Below are 15,899 nucleotides of genomic sequence, written 5' to 3'. Positions count from 1 at the left end.
CAAACCACATCTCTTATTAGTAGCCTCCACAGATACGATTTGTATTATGCTCAGTATTCAAGCCTCCATTATCACGTGCATCCTTTATAATTGTTTCTAATTCTTTCTTATTATACCTTAAGCAATATATAGATATTTATCAAAAACATATCCAAGAAAATTAAATCATAGGTAACGCCTAAATGTATACATAGACGCTCTCAATATAAGAAAAATAAAGATTAGGTTAAGATATATATTTCATCATTGAAAATTTACCTATATTTCAATTTTCTATCTTGAGAGTTTTATGTATCAGAATTTTCCTTTGTTTTCCTAAAATTGTCATTTTGTTGTTTTTGCCTTACGCTTGTCTATTGGAAATTCGAAGAGCTGGAATTGATCAATGCAACAGTCAAAAAGTCTAATTATAACGGCAAGGGTCTAACATATGGATCACTAATTTCTTCTCACCTCCAGCATGTGAGAATAATAAAACAAGTCAAATCAATTTTTACTTTAATAAATGGTGCAACAGTTTAATGTGACACAAAATTAAATAAAAGTAGAATATATATAATATATATACACACACACTAACTTTTTTTAGGAATAAAACATATGCTAGGCATAAAACGTGTATTGAGATTATGAACATTATTTTCAGCAAACCATAACAAACTTTACAATGGTATCTTTTTTCTTTTTTTTTCTTTTTTCCCTGTTCTTACTTGAAACTATGACATTCACTATTTTGCACTCGTCATAGTATTATTCTTTTCAGATATTGAAACATGATATTATGCATAATATTATTGAGATTAACCATGGTCCCCTAAACAAAAATTCATGGTTCCAACGCCATTGCAGCCAAATGCAACATCACCAATCATACCAGTATAACATTGCCAACATGTTGAGTTAATCTACATGATCATTGTCCTCAAAGGAACTCAAAGAACTGATTATGGATTCATATACCTCTATTCCTTTCAAATATACCGTGTCTTTCAGGAACTGCAAGACAGAGTTACGGGAATGAGAAAGGAAGCAGCATTAGATTTATCTGAAAGAGTAAGAGAAATGACAATAGATTGGCAAACTTGTCAAACCTCATCATGTTCATGCAGTAAGATGGGAGTATTTGCCATTGGAGAGAAACCTAAGGTAGGAATCCCCAACTGTCTCATGAATCGTGCATCAGTAGTTGAAGCCAATATTTCAGGCTTTGCAAGTTTCCCACCAACTGCTGTGATAGCTTGCTGGAAAACAGACCACCATGGATTGGAATTATTGGTTGGTGTCAGTAAAGGGCGGCCCTTGCGGTCTCTTATGGGTCCATTCTCTTTGATCTGCCATATAAATAAAGTAATCAGCGACCTATTTGCTAAGAAGAAGAAAAAAAGAAAATTTAAAATTCTAAACCTAGTTGACAATAGAATGCTTCTTGACAGAAAAATTGAAACATAAATCCAATGTTTGGCTTCTTAAAAGCATATATAAATCAAGTGTTTGGCTCCCCTTATTTACCAAATTTAAAGGGGGATTTTGGGTTTAGGCTCCAGTAAGCAAGCCCTAGTTAAGAACCATCATAGCATTCTTTATCTAGGATCCAATATACTCCATTGCAAGGAGAAGTTTTAATACCCATAAACATGATGTTCTTGATCCAAATGACCATGTACCTGTCACAGGCAGAAGCATGCATTACTTGTTTTGTTCAGTCACAGAACCAGTGGATGCTTGAGTACTGCTCATGTGAGCAGCCATTAAAAACCTTTCTCAAGGAGCCAAGTGAATGCCTCGTTATATTTGAAACCAGAATAGCACCTTATACATTTGTTGAAACAAGAAAACAACCAAAAAAGGTCAAGAAAGCCAAAGAATGATCATGATGCAGGCCATCAGATTCTTTCCCTAAGGAACACCCTCCATCCAAATTGACAAACAACAATTACAGTGACATGGTCACTAAAATCTACATGGTATTGCTATCATCATCAAGGGCCATCCCCATCTTCCATGAAACTTTAAATTCTAATTAAAAAAAAAAAGAATAAAAGAATAACAACAAGAACAATAACAATAACAAAAAGTGTTCAATGGTAGGAAAATTCTAGGTAGAAAACTAGTTCAAAAGAAACACGTACATCAATACAGCATGGTAACACTAAGAAAAACCAGCTGGGCCAGCCAGCATCTCAAGACAAAAAACAAACACAAAAAAGGATAGGAAAATCTACTTATTCAACAAACTACAAGGAGGAAGAGCAACACGGTGCTCAATTCAGCCACTGTGTTGCTTTTACCCACCTCACTTTTGTAATTTGTATTCTATACTTCAAGTTGTTGCTTTTAATACACAGCATCATATGATATGTATCATATATGATTTCCACTGCTTAAAAATAAGTGTCTCCCATTGCTATATTGTAGGTATTTTTGTTTCCTAGGGTAAAACATCCCTTGGCAACTAAACTAATGCTGGAAGCAAGAAGAAAATTTATTTTTTATTTAGTTTTATTTAATATTAGAAGTCAATTGGATTTTATATTATGCCTTATTAGATAATTAAGTTAATTAGTATTTTATTAATCAAGGGTATTTTTGTAATTCAATAATTGGTCTTTTCAAAGTTGATTAGAATTAGGGTTTAGTCCTAGTAATCTATATAAGAATATTACTGTACTCCTATTGAAAGAAGTTAAGACAGTTTGCTTGATTAATAAATTTCCATTGAAATTTTCTCAACGGTCTAGTGTAGTAGTATTGATTCCAACCAACCTAAGGTGATGATTTCTAGGTTTTGCTTTCTTGCTTGTTTCAGATTCTAAGCAAAGCCTAGATGTTGATTCTTAGATTATTATTATCATGTTCTTCAATTTTTAATGTTGCATTAGTTTTGATTTATCCTGTGTCATAAACCTTAATCTGCTAGGTAGATTTTATATATATATACATATATATATATATACACACAAGGAGGACACACCATAAAAGGAGAAAATCCAAGAACAAAAGTAAAAAGGGCAGTGGGGGGGTTGAAATAGATGATCAAACTAAGAGGCATGTCCCACCGAAAACCAAGTGCTTGCCACATAGGAGTGGGCCCATTTACCAGCACATATAGGGCACACAAAAGCCAGAACAAGGAGATCCCATAACATTCATATGGAAAGTGCAACCAAGTATTTGGTCTTTGAATGAAGGAAAGACCTTATTCTTTCTTTTTTTTTGATAAGTACCTTATTCTTTCAATCAAATCCATTCAGTTCCTTTTGTAGAGTCAGTATCTATCTTAACTTTGATTTTGTAACTCATGTAACTCAAAAGCTTAAAACATGAATTGGCCAATCATCAAATGTGGCAGTCAAGATATGGGCTTGTTTTTTATGCCTTAAGTATGGCCCAAAATTAACCCATATGAACACCCTCTGCACCAAAAGATATTTCGGATCAAAAGTGAAAAAAACACCAATTGCACCTGGTATTTGATGAGGAAAAGGCTTGAAAGGTGCCAAATGTAAATCCTAATTGAATATTTTTAATTGGATGAACCTAATCTATTATATTATTGGTTCAGTGCAATACATGGAACACATGCTCCACCTGCCTGGGCACCCAAATCGACCTCTACAACTGCAAACATACATTAAAGGTTAACCACATAAACTTCTCCACACTTTGTAAAGCAAAAATAAAATGTTGATAATAGAACATGTCAAGATTTTAACCATTGTGGATGAGGAATTATTGAGGATGTGTGGCAAAATTATACATCAGAATATAAAAGAAATATATGAATGGCATTAATTAATGGTTATTGTAGGGGCTTGGGCCCAGGTGACCAGAACGGCCCATGTAACCAAGGCCCAACGCTATTGGGCTAGGACCAGTCCACTGATAAATGTGCTAAGATCTAATTATAACGTTCGGGGAATCCTCCGAGGGGGTCCAACAAGGGGATGGGGCAAATTTAGGTCGGTAACCAATCACAGTCAGTGCCTTTGGGAAACCCGCTGCCGAACACTATTCAGCGTCTGGAACAAGTTTCAAGAGAATCTTCAAAAGACATGATTTTTCTGGGGATTAGGGGTGAAAGTGGGATTGCATGGGAACCAGTAAAAAGTAATGATTTGAGTCCCACTCAGGGGAGGCTATATAAGGGACTGAGGGCAGACAAATGGGTTAGTTCTTCTGGGAAGTTAGGGAAAGAGAGAGAAAATAAATAGGAGTGGGTGTAAACACAAAGGGGAGGAGAGAAGAAAGAGAGCAGAAAAAGCTAGAAGCCAGGTCTAAGGGGAAGAGGGTGTTGGGCTGAGAACTGTAGGGATGCTTGATTGTTGGGCTGTCAAGGCTATGCTTGAAGCACAATCTGTAGGGCTGTGAGGAAAACCACCAACAAATAAATTGGGAACCCAAATCCACTGTCTTACATAGCAACGTTTGTAGGTTTGGGTTAACACAGATATGAAAGAAGTATATGAGTGGCATAAATTAATGATCAACTAAGGAAAACTAACAAAGACCACTCCGAAATACTAGCACAGTGCAGGACCCTGCAGAATAGGTACACGATTAAGAAAAGCTGAGATGATGGCAAGTTTATATCAGAGAATGGCATTTATGCAGATATGCGTATGGTTGCTCATAAATGTCTCCAGAAAGAAGTAAATTGATAGTGTAGAATTTTCACAACTAAGAGAAATTAACTATAACATTAAATCCACAGCAACAAACAATAATGATCTGCTATCCCTTTTCAGGACCTTTGTCTTATAGGAAAACCCAGAGCCTACATAATTTTGAAACCCAAGATTAGGTTCTTAGCTTTACTTAGTATGACCATTATACTAGGTTCTTAACACATGATATTGCAATTACCCGAACTGTTTATCCCAAATAAGGAAAGAAAGAGAGGATATAGCACTTACCTGTGTTATTATATTCTGTCACAATTCAAATGAGGACAACCGGGCCTTGATTAGGGATTGAGTCAATCAAATGTTGATAATATGGTAATGTAACTCAGAGACTGCAAATGTTATATGTACACATAGCCAAACTCATCAACAAAAACAGAGAAAGGGGCATCCGTCAAGAAAGTAACAAGCCTAATTGTGAACATACATATATTTTTAGTTGATAGTGTACTAACTCAAAAAAAGGCAAATTGGTAACACGCACTAAAAGAAAAGGAAAAACAAGCATAGTTGCATAAACAACACAATGATTTGGCATTGTACTACTAAGTTACTAAATCAAACACTAGTATGATATCTTTTTGTGGTTTCAAAGATTCACCTGGTAAGTCATGTTTCGAGTTTCTGGTGCCCATTCTTCAGCAATTCTTCTCCTCAAAAAGTCCGGGTCCGCTGTAGGAGGCAATCGAACATTGAACCCGGCTTCGGCCTCCGAAGGTTGCATGTTCATCACAAATCCCTGCACAAAACAAAAATACACAAGACATCCTCAATCCCCATCATTCACGCACCGTACAAATATAACTAGTACACACCAATGATGCTAAAGACAACTTCCTTTTACACTTACAGTTGGGGAAGGAATTCCAGCATTGACATAAACAGGATTAACAGAAATAACTTCCGAAAAGGCGGCTTTTCCAGCCTTAACCACATCGAACTGACTCTCTCTAAACCTCGACACAACCTCAATACTCTTCATCAAATTCTCCATCGCACTATTATCGTACAATCTGGAACCATGCCCAGGAGCCCCTTTAGACTTAATTATCACATTCCACGGCGTCCTATCCGCGTAGAAAACCCTAAACTCATCACCAGGAGAAGCCTGCCCCTCGTCCAAAACAAACCCAACATTCAAATCCTCGAACTCCTTGGACTCAACGAACTTGGCAGCTCCATCAGACCCACCAATCTCCTCCTCAGGAACATAGGACACGTGTATGGTGCGGATTGGAGAGAAGGGTTTGGCTTTGAGGTTACGAATGGCCTCGAGGTATTGGATAGCGATGCACTTGTCGTCTTGGGCCCCACGGGCGTAGATGTGACCGTCAGAAGATCGGACGGCGGAGAAAGGAGGGTGGGACCATTTGGAAGGCTCGGCGGGGACGGAGTCGAGGTGGGAGTTGAAGAGGAGAGAAGGGAGAGAAGGGTTGGAGCCAAGCCATGTGAGGAGGAGGATGGGTTTGTCCTTGTTTGGACTGAAGTGAAGAGTTTGGACTTGGAGGTTGAGGTCGGGAGCTTCAGCTTGGGTTTTGAGGAAGGAAATGGCGGAGGAGTAGTCTGGGTTTGGGTGGGCTGTGTTGATTTGAAGGTAGCGTTGGAAGCGAGTGATGGGTGTGTCTTGCTGTTGTTGTTCTTGTTCTTGGGTTTGGGTTTGGATTTGGATTGAGAAAAGGAGGAAAAGGAAGAGGAAGAGTGAGAGTAGAGAGTAATGGAGGTTTTTCATGGCTTGGCTGGAGAGTGGTCCGGTGGAGCTGAAAATAGGACTGTTTGTATATGGTTTAATAAAATTATATGAATTTTTTTAACAAGTAGCATGAGTGGTTTAACAACTAGGACCAGAGTTCCGTACAGTATCTTATGTATCTTATGTGTTGTTTCTCCTTTTAAGATTTAATTATATTTGTCTCTAATTGCATGCCTCTTCTTACTTTTTTTTTTAAGAAAAAAGTTAATAATTTACGTTCATTATAATTTTGAATTACTATATTTTTTAATTACAAATAAAATTTATGGGTGTGATGAAAAATTATATCACTTGCAAATTCATAATACTCATCATATTCTCAGATTTTTTTGTAATTAAAAAATGTAGTAATTTTAAATGATAATAAATACAAATTATTAACTTTTCAAAAAAAATAGAAGAGCCTCAAAGAGGCTAGTGTTTATTTTATTGAGTATAGTTGTAGCCTTAGCTTATAACTAATTTTATACTTAAACTTTGTGCTTTTTTTTTAATAGCAATTCAAACACAAACTCTCACTAACGTATTTTCAAAAGTTTTCCCTTTTTATTTTTATATAGGAATTCAAATACAAATAAAACTTGAGGATGATTTGATTTCGGTTACTTCTTGGTCCTTCCTTTCTTTTCTATTTTTTTTTTTTTTTTGTTTTTTGTTTTTTGTTTTTTTAAACTCAAATACTCTTAATTGTTCGGTTACTCCTTCTTCTTCTTCTTCTTCTTCTTTTTTTTTTTTTTTTTTTTTTTTTTTTTTGGGAAGTATGTTGGGTTACTTTAAAGAAAAGAAAGAAAAAAAAATCTCCTCTCAAAATCACGATTTCTTTTTTTTTTTAAATCTCAAACAAAAAATAATTGATTTTTTTTTTTTTTTTTGCAAGCAAACAAAAATAATTGAATTTAAAACAAAGTGATAAACATCAATTCGTTATTGATAAACTTCTCAAATTCAAATCTTTAAAAAGAGTTTGTGTTTGATTGAAAAGTTTGAAAATATCCACACACAAAAGGAAAAAAAACAAAAAACAAAAAACTGATACACATAGATACAAATGACAAAGGTATACAACAAATACTCAAATAGAGTTTTATGCCAAATTGATTCCTTTTGGGCTTTATTATACGTATAGACAACTTCAAAAAAAAAATAGTTTATGTGAGTTAAAACTTAAAACCGAAAAGTTTGAAAATATCCACACAAAAAAAAAAAAAAAGAGGAAAAGTTAAGGAAAAAAAAAGAAAAAGAAAAAGAAAAACAAATACACATTGGTACAAAGGAACAAAAAAGAAGAAGGAAAATATAAGGGAAAAAAAAAAGATTTTGAGGCATGTGATATTGAAATCAATCATAGGTAATAAGCAATAGTCAAATACCATTGAATTCCTATAAAAATCACATTCACCCACAGGTAAGTACACCTCAAATTTTAAATCATTGGTAGCCATGGAAGGTAAGAACTCAAACAATAGTCAATGATGAAGAAAAGAAAGAACAACTTGCAATTTAGATTAGAGATGCAGAAGATAGAACTTGAAAAGCCATTTGAATTGTGTAGATTATGTTGAATTGTTTAGAATCCAAATCTGGAAATAGAAGAAGAAGAAATAAGAGGACGTACCATTGAGACTGAATTTGCTAAATTAGTGTAATTTGAAGAAGAATGAGAGTAGATGATATTGAGTTGTAAATTGGCAAAGCGTACATGGATTTGTGGCTAATTAAAGTAAAAAAGTTTTATTTTACATATTTATCCATGTGAGCAAGATTTAGGTACAGTATTTAGGTGTTGTTCCTTAGGTTCCCTTTTTAAGATTCTGTCATGTGAATTTTTTCTCATAGGATGGAAGTGTATTTTTTAGTTAAGTAGTCACATGGCTGAATCTTAAGAAAGGAACTTAAGGAACAACACCTAAAGTACTGTACATAATTTTTGTCCTTATCCCTGTTAGTTAAAAATTTGTAAGTGAATGGTATAGGGGTATTTCAGAACTATGAAAATGAGGAATCCAAATAGGAGAAACCCCTTAAATAGTATTATAGATGACTATTTAACTAAAGAAATACACTTCCATCCCATGAGAAAAAATCCACATGGCATAATCTTAAAAATGAACCCTAAGGAACAGTATCTAAGTACCGTATTTAAGTCTTGCTCTAAATAATATTTATATATATATATATATATATATGTGTGTGTGTGTGTGTGTGTGTGTGTGTGTGGGGGGGGGGGGGGGGGATAATAGTGGATTAAAGCAAATTTCTCTTGGTTTGGAATTAAAGTTTGTCCATCCCATTTTTCTCCAAAAAAAAAAAAAAAATTGTCCATCCCATTAATTTGAGCATAAATGATCTTCTTCCGTTTAATTTTTAGGCCAAAATATTTAAACATGTTAATATTTAAGAGAAGTGCAACGTTCATAATGTTTTCACAATACTTTCACAATAAGTCCTAAATAGTAAGTTGTTATTGGTTCTAATTTAAACCCAACATTAAAATTATTTTTTTATCTACTAGTAATAGCTAGTAACAACCTTACACTTAAAATTTGTCGTGAAAGTGTTTTGAAAATGTTGTGAACATAACATTTTTCTAATATTTAAAGTGTTAAGTCATTTTTTTGTATGTTAGCAAATTTGAGTCAAAACGCGTGTTTTAATGTAATTATGACTTAGTTTTTAGTGTCCAAAAGTGTGTCGAAACGTAGTGTTGAAAACATAAGAAAACTATTTAAGAAACTATTGAATCAGGTATCTCAACTGCACATCAATGCCCATTTGACCTATTGACGTTTAGTAATTCACAATATTAGGCTTAACTTCTCTCGACCAATCAAGCTACATGATTCTAATCTGAGAGTTCGTTTGGTTGGAGGGATGGAAAAGTGGAATGATAAAAAAAATTTTAATTTCTCTCATTTTTGTTTAGTTGGAAGTGAAAAATTGGAAGAATGAAAAAAGTGAGTTTATATAAATTTACTCATATACCCTTGTTAATAAATAATGACCAATTAAAAACAAAAAAGTGACAAACAACCAAAAAAAAAAAGCAATCACCCAATTTTTTAAAAAATAAAAATCATGTCTGGTTAAACCAAAAAAAAAAAAAAAAAAAAAACAAAACAAAACAAAACTACTATCACACCCATAACCCAAAAAAAACAAAAAAAAAGGGCAGCGTCTAGGAAAAAAAAAGGAAGAGGCAACATGCATAGGAAAGCACAAAATAAGAGAGAGAGAGAAAAAAAAATCCATTAAGCAATGCATTTTCTCTCTTCAATTTTCTCTCCATTTTGGAGATTAAAACTTTTTGATGGGCCCAAAGAGAAAACACATGAACCCCACTATTTATTTTCCATCCTCTCAACCCAACCAAATACACTCCAAAAATGTTTTCCTTCCTATTTTCTCTTCAAAGTTTTTCATCCACCTTATTTCACCTCCAAACAAACACACTCTAAAATTTTCAATTTTAGCCCATGATGACTTGGCCTGTCTTGGGATCCATACACTGGGTTATCATAAGTATAAAAATTATATTTTATAGTATCATAAGAGAGAAGAAACATGAATAATGAGTGAAGTTGCTGCAACTTTATGTGCCTAGGATTTTGTATTGAACTCCTTCTGAAGCATGTTGCTATGAAAAACTTTGCACCAATAACTAGATCAATCAAGGATTAAATGACACAACTCTTCCTTATAGATTTTAACCTTAAGAATGTAGAGGCAGAATTGTTTGGTAATATATATAGCGAAATTTTCACGATTTTGAAGGAAAAAAGTGTTGCACTAGATTCTTAATCAATTCAAAGAGGGGATGGGTTGCCCGTATAACTAGGAGCTAGATCTTTGACCCTATTTTGCCAAACCAATCTTGCATGTAGGTACAAGCCTTGAACCAAACTAGGCTAAATCTAAATCTTTATTGATTGATATATGTCAACATGCTTGTATTCAATGATATTTGGCTGAACATGACGAACATGCTCGTTTAACTTAGGGTTTATAGAATATGCTCACATGATCAAAATTTTTTTTTACAAAACCCTAGGCCTTCAACCATTTTATTGGAATTAAAATAAGAATTCTCTAATTTTGTGAAACGTATGGATGTTGTAAGTGCTCAAAAAATAAAGGCTCAAGCCCACTTAGAATATTGATGCCTTGTCCTTCAAATCAAGCCCAACAATAGAATTTCTTTAGAGAGTGGGCAAACAATTCAAGTGCAATTCTAATCTAAGTTCAAGTCAAAGACTGAAGAGCCTAGGATAATAGAAAGGAATAAAATAAGTAGACAATGAGAAATGTAGCTTTCCTCGGGTGTGTCCAAGGAATAAGTTCTTATGTATAATGTTGGAGTTCTAGACCAAATAGATCACTGTTCACTTTCTCTTTTTCTTATTTCATCAACAAATATGTCCTCCATTTTTCTGGGAGACTTCCCTCCTTTTATATCCCCCTTCTTTGTATCCTAGCCCTCCATCTGTATGCCTCAAAGCGTTCCTAAAGATACTTGTCCCATCAACACTCTACTGAAGGTGGTGGAAAGGGCTGCTAGCAATGAAGTTATTGTTCAGGGGGTCATTTCCTCATTAATGCAGTTGATAAAGTTGGTACAGGGCATTCAATGTGAAGGAGGAAATTGTTCCTTCCAGGAAACTTCCTCCCCTCTTCTCTGCCTTCATCGCTATCCCTTTTCCTTACCCTAGAACATCACAAGATGCCCATTGTCTTGACTACGCTTCCATCCTCAGGTGGGTGGAATCTTCAGAATGTGTTTGTCTCCTCGGGTGTGGGTTAAGCAATCTAATCCCTAATCCATTTCTCTGTGGTCCTCAGACCCCTCACAATAGCCCTATAAAACCTTGCTATCACGAGCTACTCTAAGAGTAAGGTTTTAGTAGTAAGGGGGAGATTGGTACGTGCTCAGCGCGTTCCCACGTGGAGACATCACTTCATATGCCTCCTGAACATTCCTGACGCTTCGATATCGACGTTCCTGCAGTTATTGCATCAGGCGGCTACTTGTCCCCCTACGTTCTATGGTGCGATGGTGATCCTACAGTCCCATTTTTATGGAATTTATGAGCGGGAAAATTACTGCTTTTTTTCAACCCCTATAAAAAGAGAGACTAGGGGTAATTTTTCCCATTTACACACCTTCTACAAACTTTCTTTGACGCAACAGTTCGAGGAAAAATCCTTCTAGTGCTCGTAAGTGCCTTTAGTCCTTCATCCAACATTTAAAGAAAACGTTCCTTTTTTTTTTTTTTTTTTTTTTTTTTTAAATCCCTCGATAAGACAATATGGGTAGATTTGCCAAATTAGTTGATACCCCTGAAGGCATGGCCGCTTTTAGGGCTAAGTATAGAATTCCAAAGACTGTTGAACTTCAACATTGTAAACTAGGGGAGTGGTTGGTTACAAAGAAACCACCTAGGTAGTAACCATTCCTATGATCACCTTTATTGATGGAGGAATGGAGATTCCTATGGGTAGGGTAACTAGGGATTTTCTTATTAACTTTAGATTATCTCTGACCCAATGTTCTCCTAACCTTTTTAGGGTCCTCGGCAGTGTAGATATGATAAACTGAAAATTGGGGACTAACCTTACGTGTCATAACGTGAACTGGGTGTATAATTACCAGAAGGGGAAAGATACAGGTTATTATTTTAGATGTAGAGTACCCTTCGTTAGGTTAATCTCTTGTATTCCTAAGTCGAATAAAGGTATGGATGAAGACTTTCTCATCGTCTTGGGTGAATGGCATGATGGTTTGCACTGCCCTATCCAAGATGGGGAACCAAGTGGGATACCCGAGAACCTAGAATAACTTAGATTGTCCTCTTTCCCTATCTCATTATATTTACTCATAAAGAGGATTTTATCTATTTTTCAATATTATATATTTTTTAGAACTAACTTCTTTCTTCTCCATTTCCTTGGCAGATGAATTTCACATTGCTCCGAACAAAATCTTGGTGAACTTCGCAGACATCAATCAGATTCTTCAATTAGAGATCTTCCTCCACCGAGACGGACAACATCAGGCGGTGCACGTGATCCTAGGGTTTAAACTTATCTCTACTTGCTTTCAATCTCCTAAATATGTGATTTAAAGCAAAGGACCCGAGGCTAGCCTTGATCGACATAGCTATCCCCGGATTTTTGAACAAACCTCCACCCTCTGGTACATAGGATGCTCAACTACCCACCCCACTTGCAGCCAAGCTCCCTTACTCCCACGAGCAATCTCTTCCCTCCGAAGACAAAAGGGAAGAGTCAAGTAGCGAATCAACTTAAGAGGTACAAGATAAAGATTTTGAAGTCCTTTTCCAAGAAGATTCCGAGGACTATCCAACACCCACCCATCACCATCTCGTTGCTGCATAAATCAATACTAGCCAAGTAGCAGCAAACATTCCCAAAGCCATGGTGCTGGAAGAGAGAGCGCCCGACCTGCTCACATTGCTCTCCGCCCATGCAAGGGGAGATACCCCTGTAGTACCCACTGTACTGCGGCCACCTACCCTTGCTCCATCCCACGCTCCAACTACTAATGCCCCCGAGAAGAAAAGGAAAAAGGGAAAATAGACAGAGGATTCTGAAGATGGGGAGATAATTTGACCCACACAACAACCTTCTTCTAAGGAGCTTAGGGTCACAAGGGCTCAACAAAAGAAAGGCACTTCTGCCGGGGCTGTCAAGGGCACTAAAAGCGAGCAGCTGTCTAAGGCAACTGTATGGAATCCTACCTTTGTGCTCAACTCGGGGGACCCTATTACCTCTAAGGAAACTTTCAGAGATGCTCAAAAAGGTATATCTGGGCTAGTGTCCGAGTGCCTGGAAAAGGCGCTGCTCCTTCCTAGTGACATGCAGGAGTTGAAAGGGCCAAGGAAACGTGAAGTGCTCCTCTCGTTGAAGAGGGACCTCGTAAATGTTAGTCAGGCATCTCTTCTTTTCTTAAAATCCTCTCATATTACTTAACAAGATTATAACTTATGTAAGTAATTTCTTTGAAAATAGGCGGTGCAAGCAGCTTTTGTAGCTGAGGAGTAGGTTGACCACGCTTTGTCCAAGTCTCGGGAGGCAGAGAACAAGCTGATACAATCGAACAAGGCCTTAGCTTATAAGGATTCGCTTTTTCACTTAGCCGAGGAGAAAAGGCGTAAAAACGCCGAGGTTGACCTAGCTGGGTTTGAAAGGCAAGCTGAAGAGCTGTAGGCGTCTCTAAAGAAGAGCAAAACACAGTTGGTCTTGACCAATGAGCAGATTAAACACCAGCAGAAATAGCTCGAGAGCAAATATGCTAAAAGGGCGAAGGCCGAGCAAGTGGCCTATAATGCTGGTATGACTAAGACCGCTCAAAGTCTCACTGCCCAGCTCAGAGACGTAGCTGGAGTATTTTGCCTAGAAGTCTGGGGCGAAGCCCTCAATGCTGTTAGGGTTGATGCTGATGCTGAACTGAGAGAGACTGATAAGGTGTATTACCCTCTAGCTCTTCGTATTTCTCCAAGCTCTGCCCCTTCTCCTCCTGATCTGAGCTCTACTTCCTTGGCACTGAAGTCCACAACAATCTCGACCCCTACAAGTTCTGTTGGAAAGGAGAAGGAACAACAACCTTCATCCCTAGTGGTAGAGTTAGAGCCTGAAGACATTGTAGAAGTTAAGTAACTGAAAAGGAAGAAGAAGGAGAAAGTGAAAGAGGTTGCTGCCTAGCCATTCCTTGCTTAGCACTTAGGCTAATTTTGTAATGGGCTAGGTTTAGATAACGCCCCCCCCCCCCCCACCTTTTTTTTTTCTTCTACTGTGCTCAACTTGTTGCATTGAATGAATATATCCCGTTTTTGTGCCAACTCTATTCTGCATGATTTTCAACTCTCCGTTTTATCAAGTATAACACATGTTCTTTTGAATTTAATGCATAACCTTAAGTAAGTTACACCACCATAAATTCAACTTAACCTTAACAGCACATTCCCACTACAACAAAATGTATTTTTAGCGATGAAATATGGATTTCGTCGCTAATAATGGAAAAAATTATAACATTTAGCGACGAAAAGTCTTTTTTGTCGCTATTGGAGATTTGAAATATGGGTGCCAGTGGGGAAAAATTTGGCATGAACTTAATTAATCTATAGCGACGAAATATTTCGTTGCTTGTGAAATTTTTAGTGATGAAACATTCTGTCACTGTAGGTGGTGCTATGAATAGTATTAGCGATGGAAAAAAATCATCGCTAAAAATAATCACACAAAATAGGTTTTTCATTTCACAATTTTGGCAATGAAATCAAAATTCGTCGCTAAAAGTATGCCACAGCGATGAAATTTGAATTTCGTCACTAAAAATCGTAACAAAATTAGGCTTCTTTTGCGACGAAATTGAACTTCGTCGCTAAAAGTATGTTATAGTGATAAAATTAAATTCGTTGCTAAAAGTGTAACTCAAACATGGGACCTTTTGTGACGAAAAATTAGGCAACAACGACAAAACTTTTTCGTTGCTAAAGATGTGACTAGAAATACACCGTTTCAATTTTTTTAGTCACACCCTAACATTTTTATTCCACCGTTCACTCTCACTTTCTCCTTCTCTCTCCGCCATTCACTCTCACTCTCTCCCCGCCGTTCGCCGTCAAGTCCCTAAGCCGCCGTCGAGGTCCCTTCACCACTGTCGAGGTCCATACACATACACTCTTAGCTCCCTCTCTATTTCTCTCACTCCCTAATCAGAAATACCATCCACCCATCCACCACTTTTGATGGGTTTCATTAAAGAACCCCATTAGAAACCCCATATGCTCCATTGTCTCAGATTTTAAAGGTAAAACTCTTAACTATTTCGGTAGCCTTTCATGTTGGTGGATTTATTTGTTAAATAGTTAAGGGTTTTTACAAATGGTGATCATTTGGGTTTCTCCATGGTTAAAAAGTTGGGTTCCTTGAGCAATTGGAAGGGATGATTTTTGTGGAGGTTTTGGGTTGATTTTTGGAAGTGTATTTCCTTATATTTTAAATGACTTTGGCATATGTGGGTGTGTGTAGTGATAACTATGAATTTATGCAAGTGATGTGTGAGCATGTGCTTTTTGCATACCAAGTGTTTGATAAGTTGTTTATATGAGATTTTGGGTTTGATTCCTTGTTTTTAATATGCTTAGTGGTTTTAATGTGAATAAAGTCTCAAAGAAATTGGGCAAGTCTTAAAACTATAGCAATTTTCTTTGGAATTCTAAAGCTGTCAGGGATAGATTTGACTCAGCTGCAATACATGATTTTTAATAAATTATAGAAAAATCTTTTTGGTTGAATTTTCAATGGTACCTTGCATACATATAGGGGTATGTTACCTTAAATTTTCAAATTAATCGGATAACGTTTCATGGACCAAACCATTTTTATAAGATGGCTGACCTGCTTTGTAGTGAACTTGGAAGTGTGATGAAAATGCTAGAGGTGAT

At 36.4% G+C, this 15,899-nt stretch overlaps 1 protein-coding gene across 1 annotated transcript; it reads right to left on the bottom strand.

Moving 5' to 3' along the window:
- Positions 1–604: 604 nt before the first annotated feature.
- On the bottom strand, positions 605–6,469 carry LOC126698251 (uncharacterized). Its single transcript, XM_050395355.1, has 4 exons — positions 5,533–6,469; positions 5,284–5,421; positions 1,092–1,331; positions 605–996 (listed from the first exon to the last, which is right to left on the bottom strand). Exons 1-4 carry the CDS (start codon positions 6,409–6,411, stop codon positions 901–903), a joined length of 1,353 nt encoding a protein of 450 aa, XP_050251312.1. The 5' UTR covers positions 6,412–6,469; the 3' UTR covers positions 605–900.
- Positions 6,470–15,899: the final 9,430 nt, after the last annotated feature.

The sequence above is a fragment of the Quercus robur genome, chromosome 9 (genome assembly GCF_932294415.1).
Source record: "Quercus robur chromosome 9, dhQueRobu3.1, whole genome shotgun sequence".
NCBI classification, from domain to species: Eukaryota; Viridiplantae; Streptophyta; class Magnoliopsida; order Fagales; family Fagaceae; genus Quercus; species Quercus robur.
The sequence above is the reverse complement of the archived record's forward strand: the minus strand, read 5'-3'. Positions and strand labels throughout refer to the sequence as shown.

Excerpts from the sequence above, each read along its gene's own strand:
- LOC126698251 (XM_050395355.1), bottom strand. The coding sequence starts at position 6,411 with ATGAAAAACCTCCATTACTCTCTACTCTCACTCTTCCTCTTCCTTTTC. Across the intron at positions 5,422-5,532 it reads CTGGAATTCCTTCCCCAACT|GGATTTGTGATGAACATGCA; the intron begins GTAAGTGTAAAA and ends TGTTTTGTGCAG. Across the intron at positions 1,332-5,283 it reads CTCGAAACATGACTTACCAG|ATCAAAGAGAATGGACCCAT; the intron begins GTGAATCTTTGA and ends TTTATATGGCAG.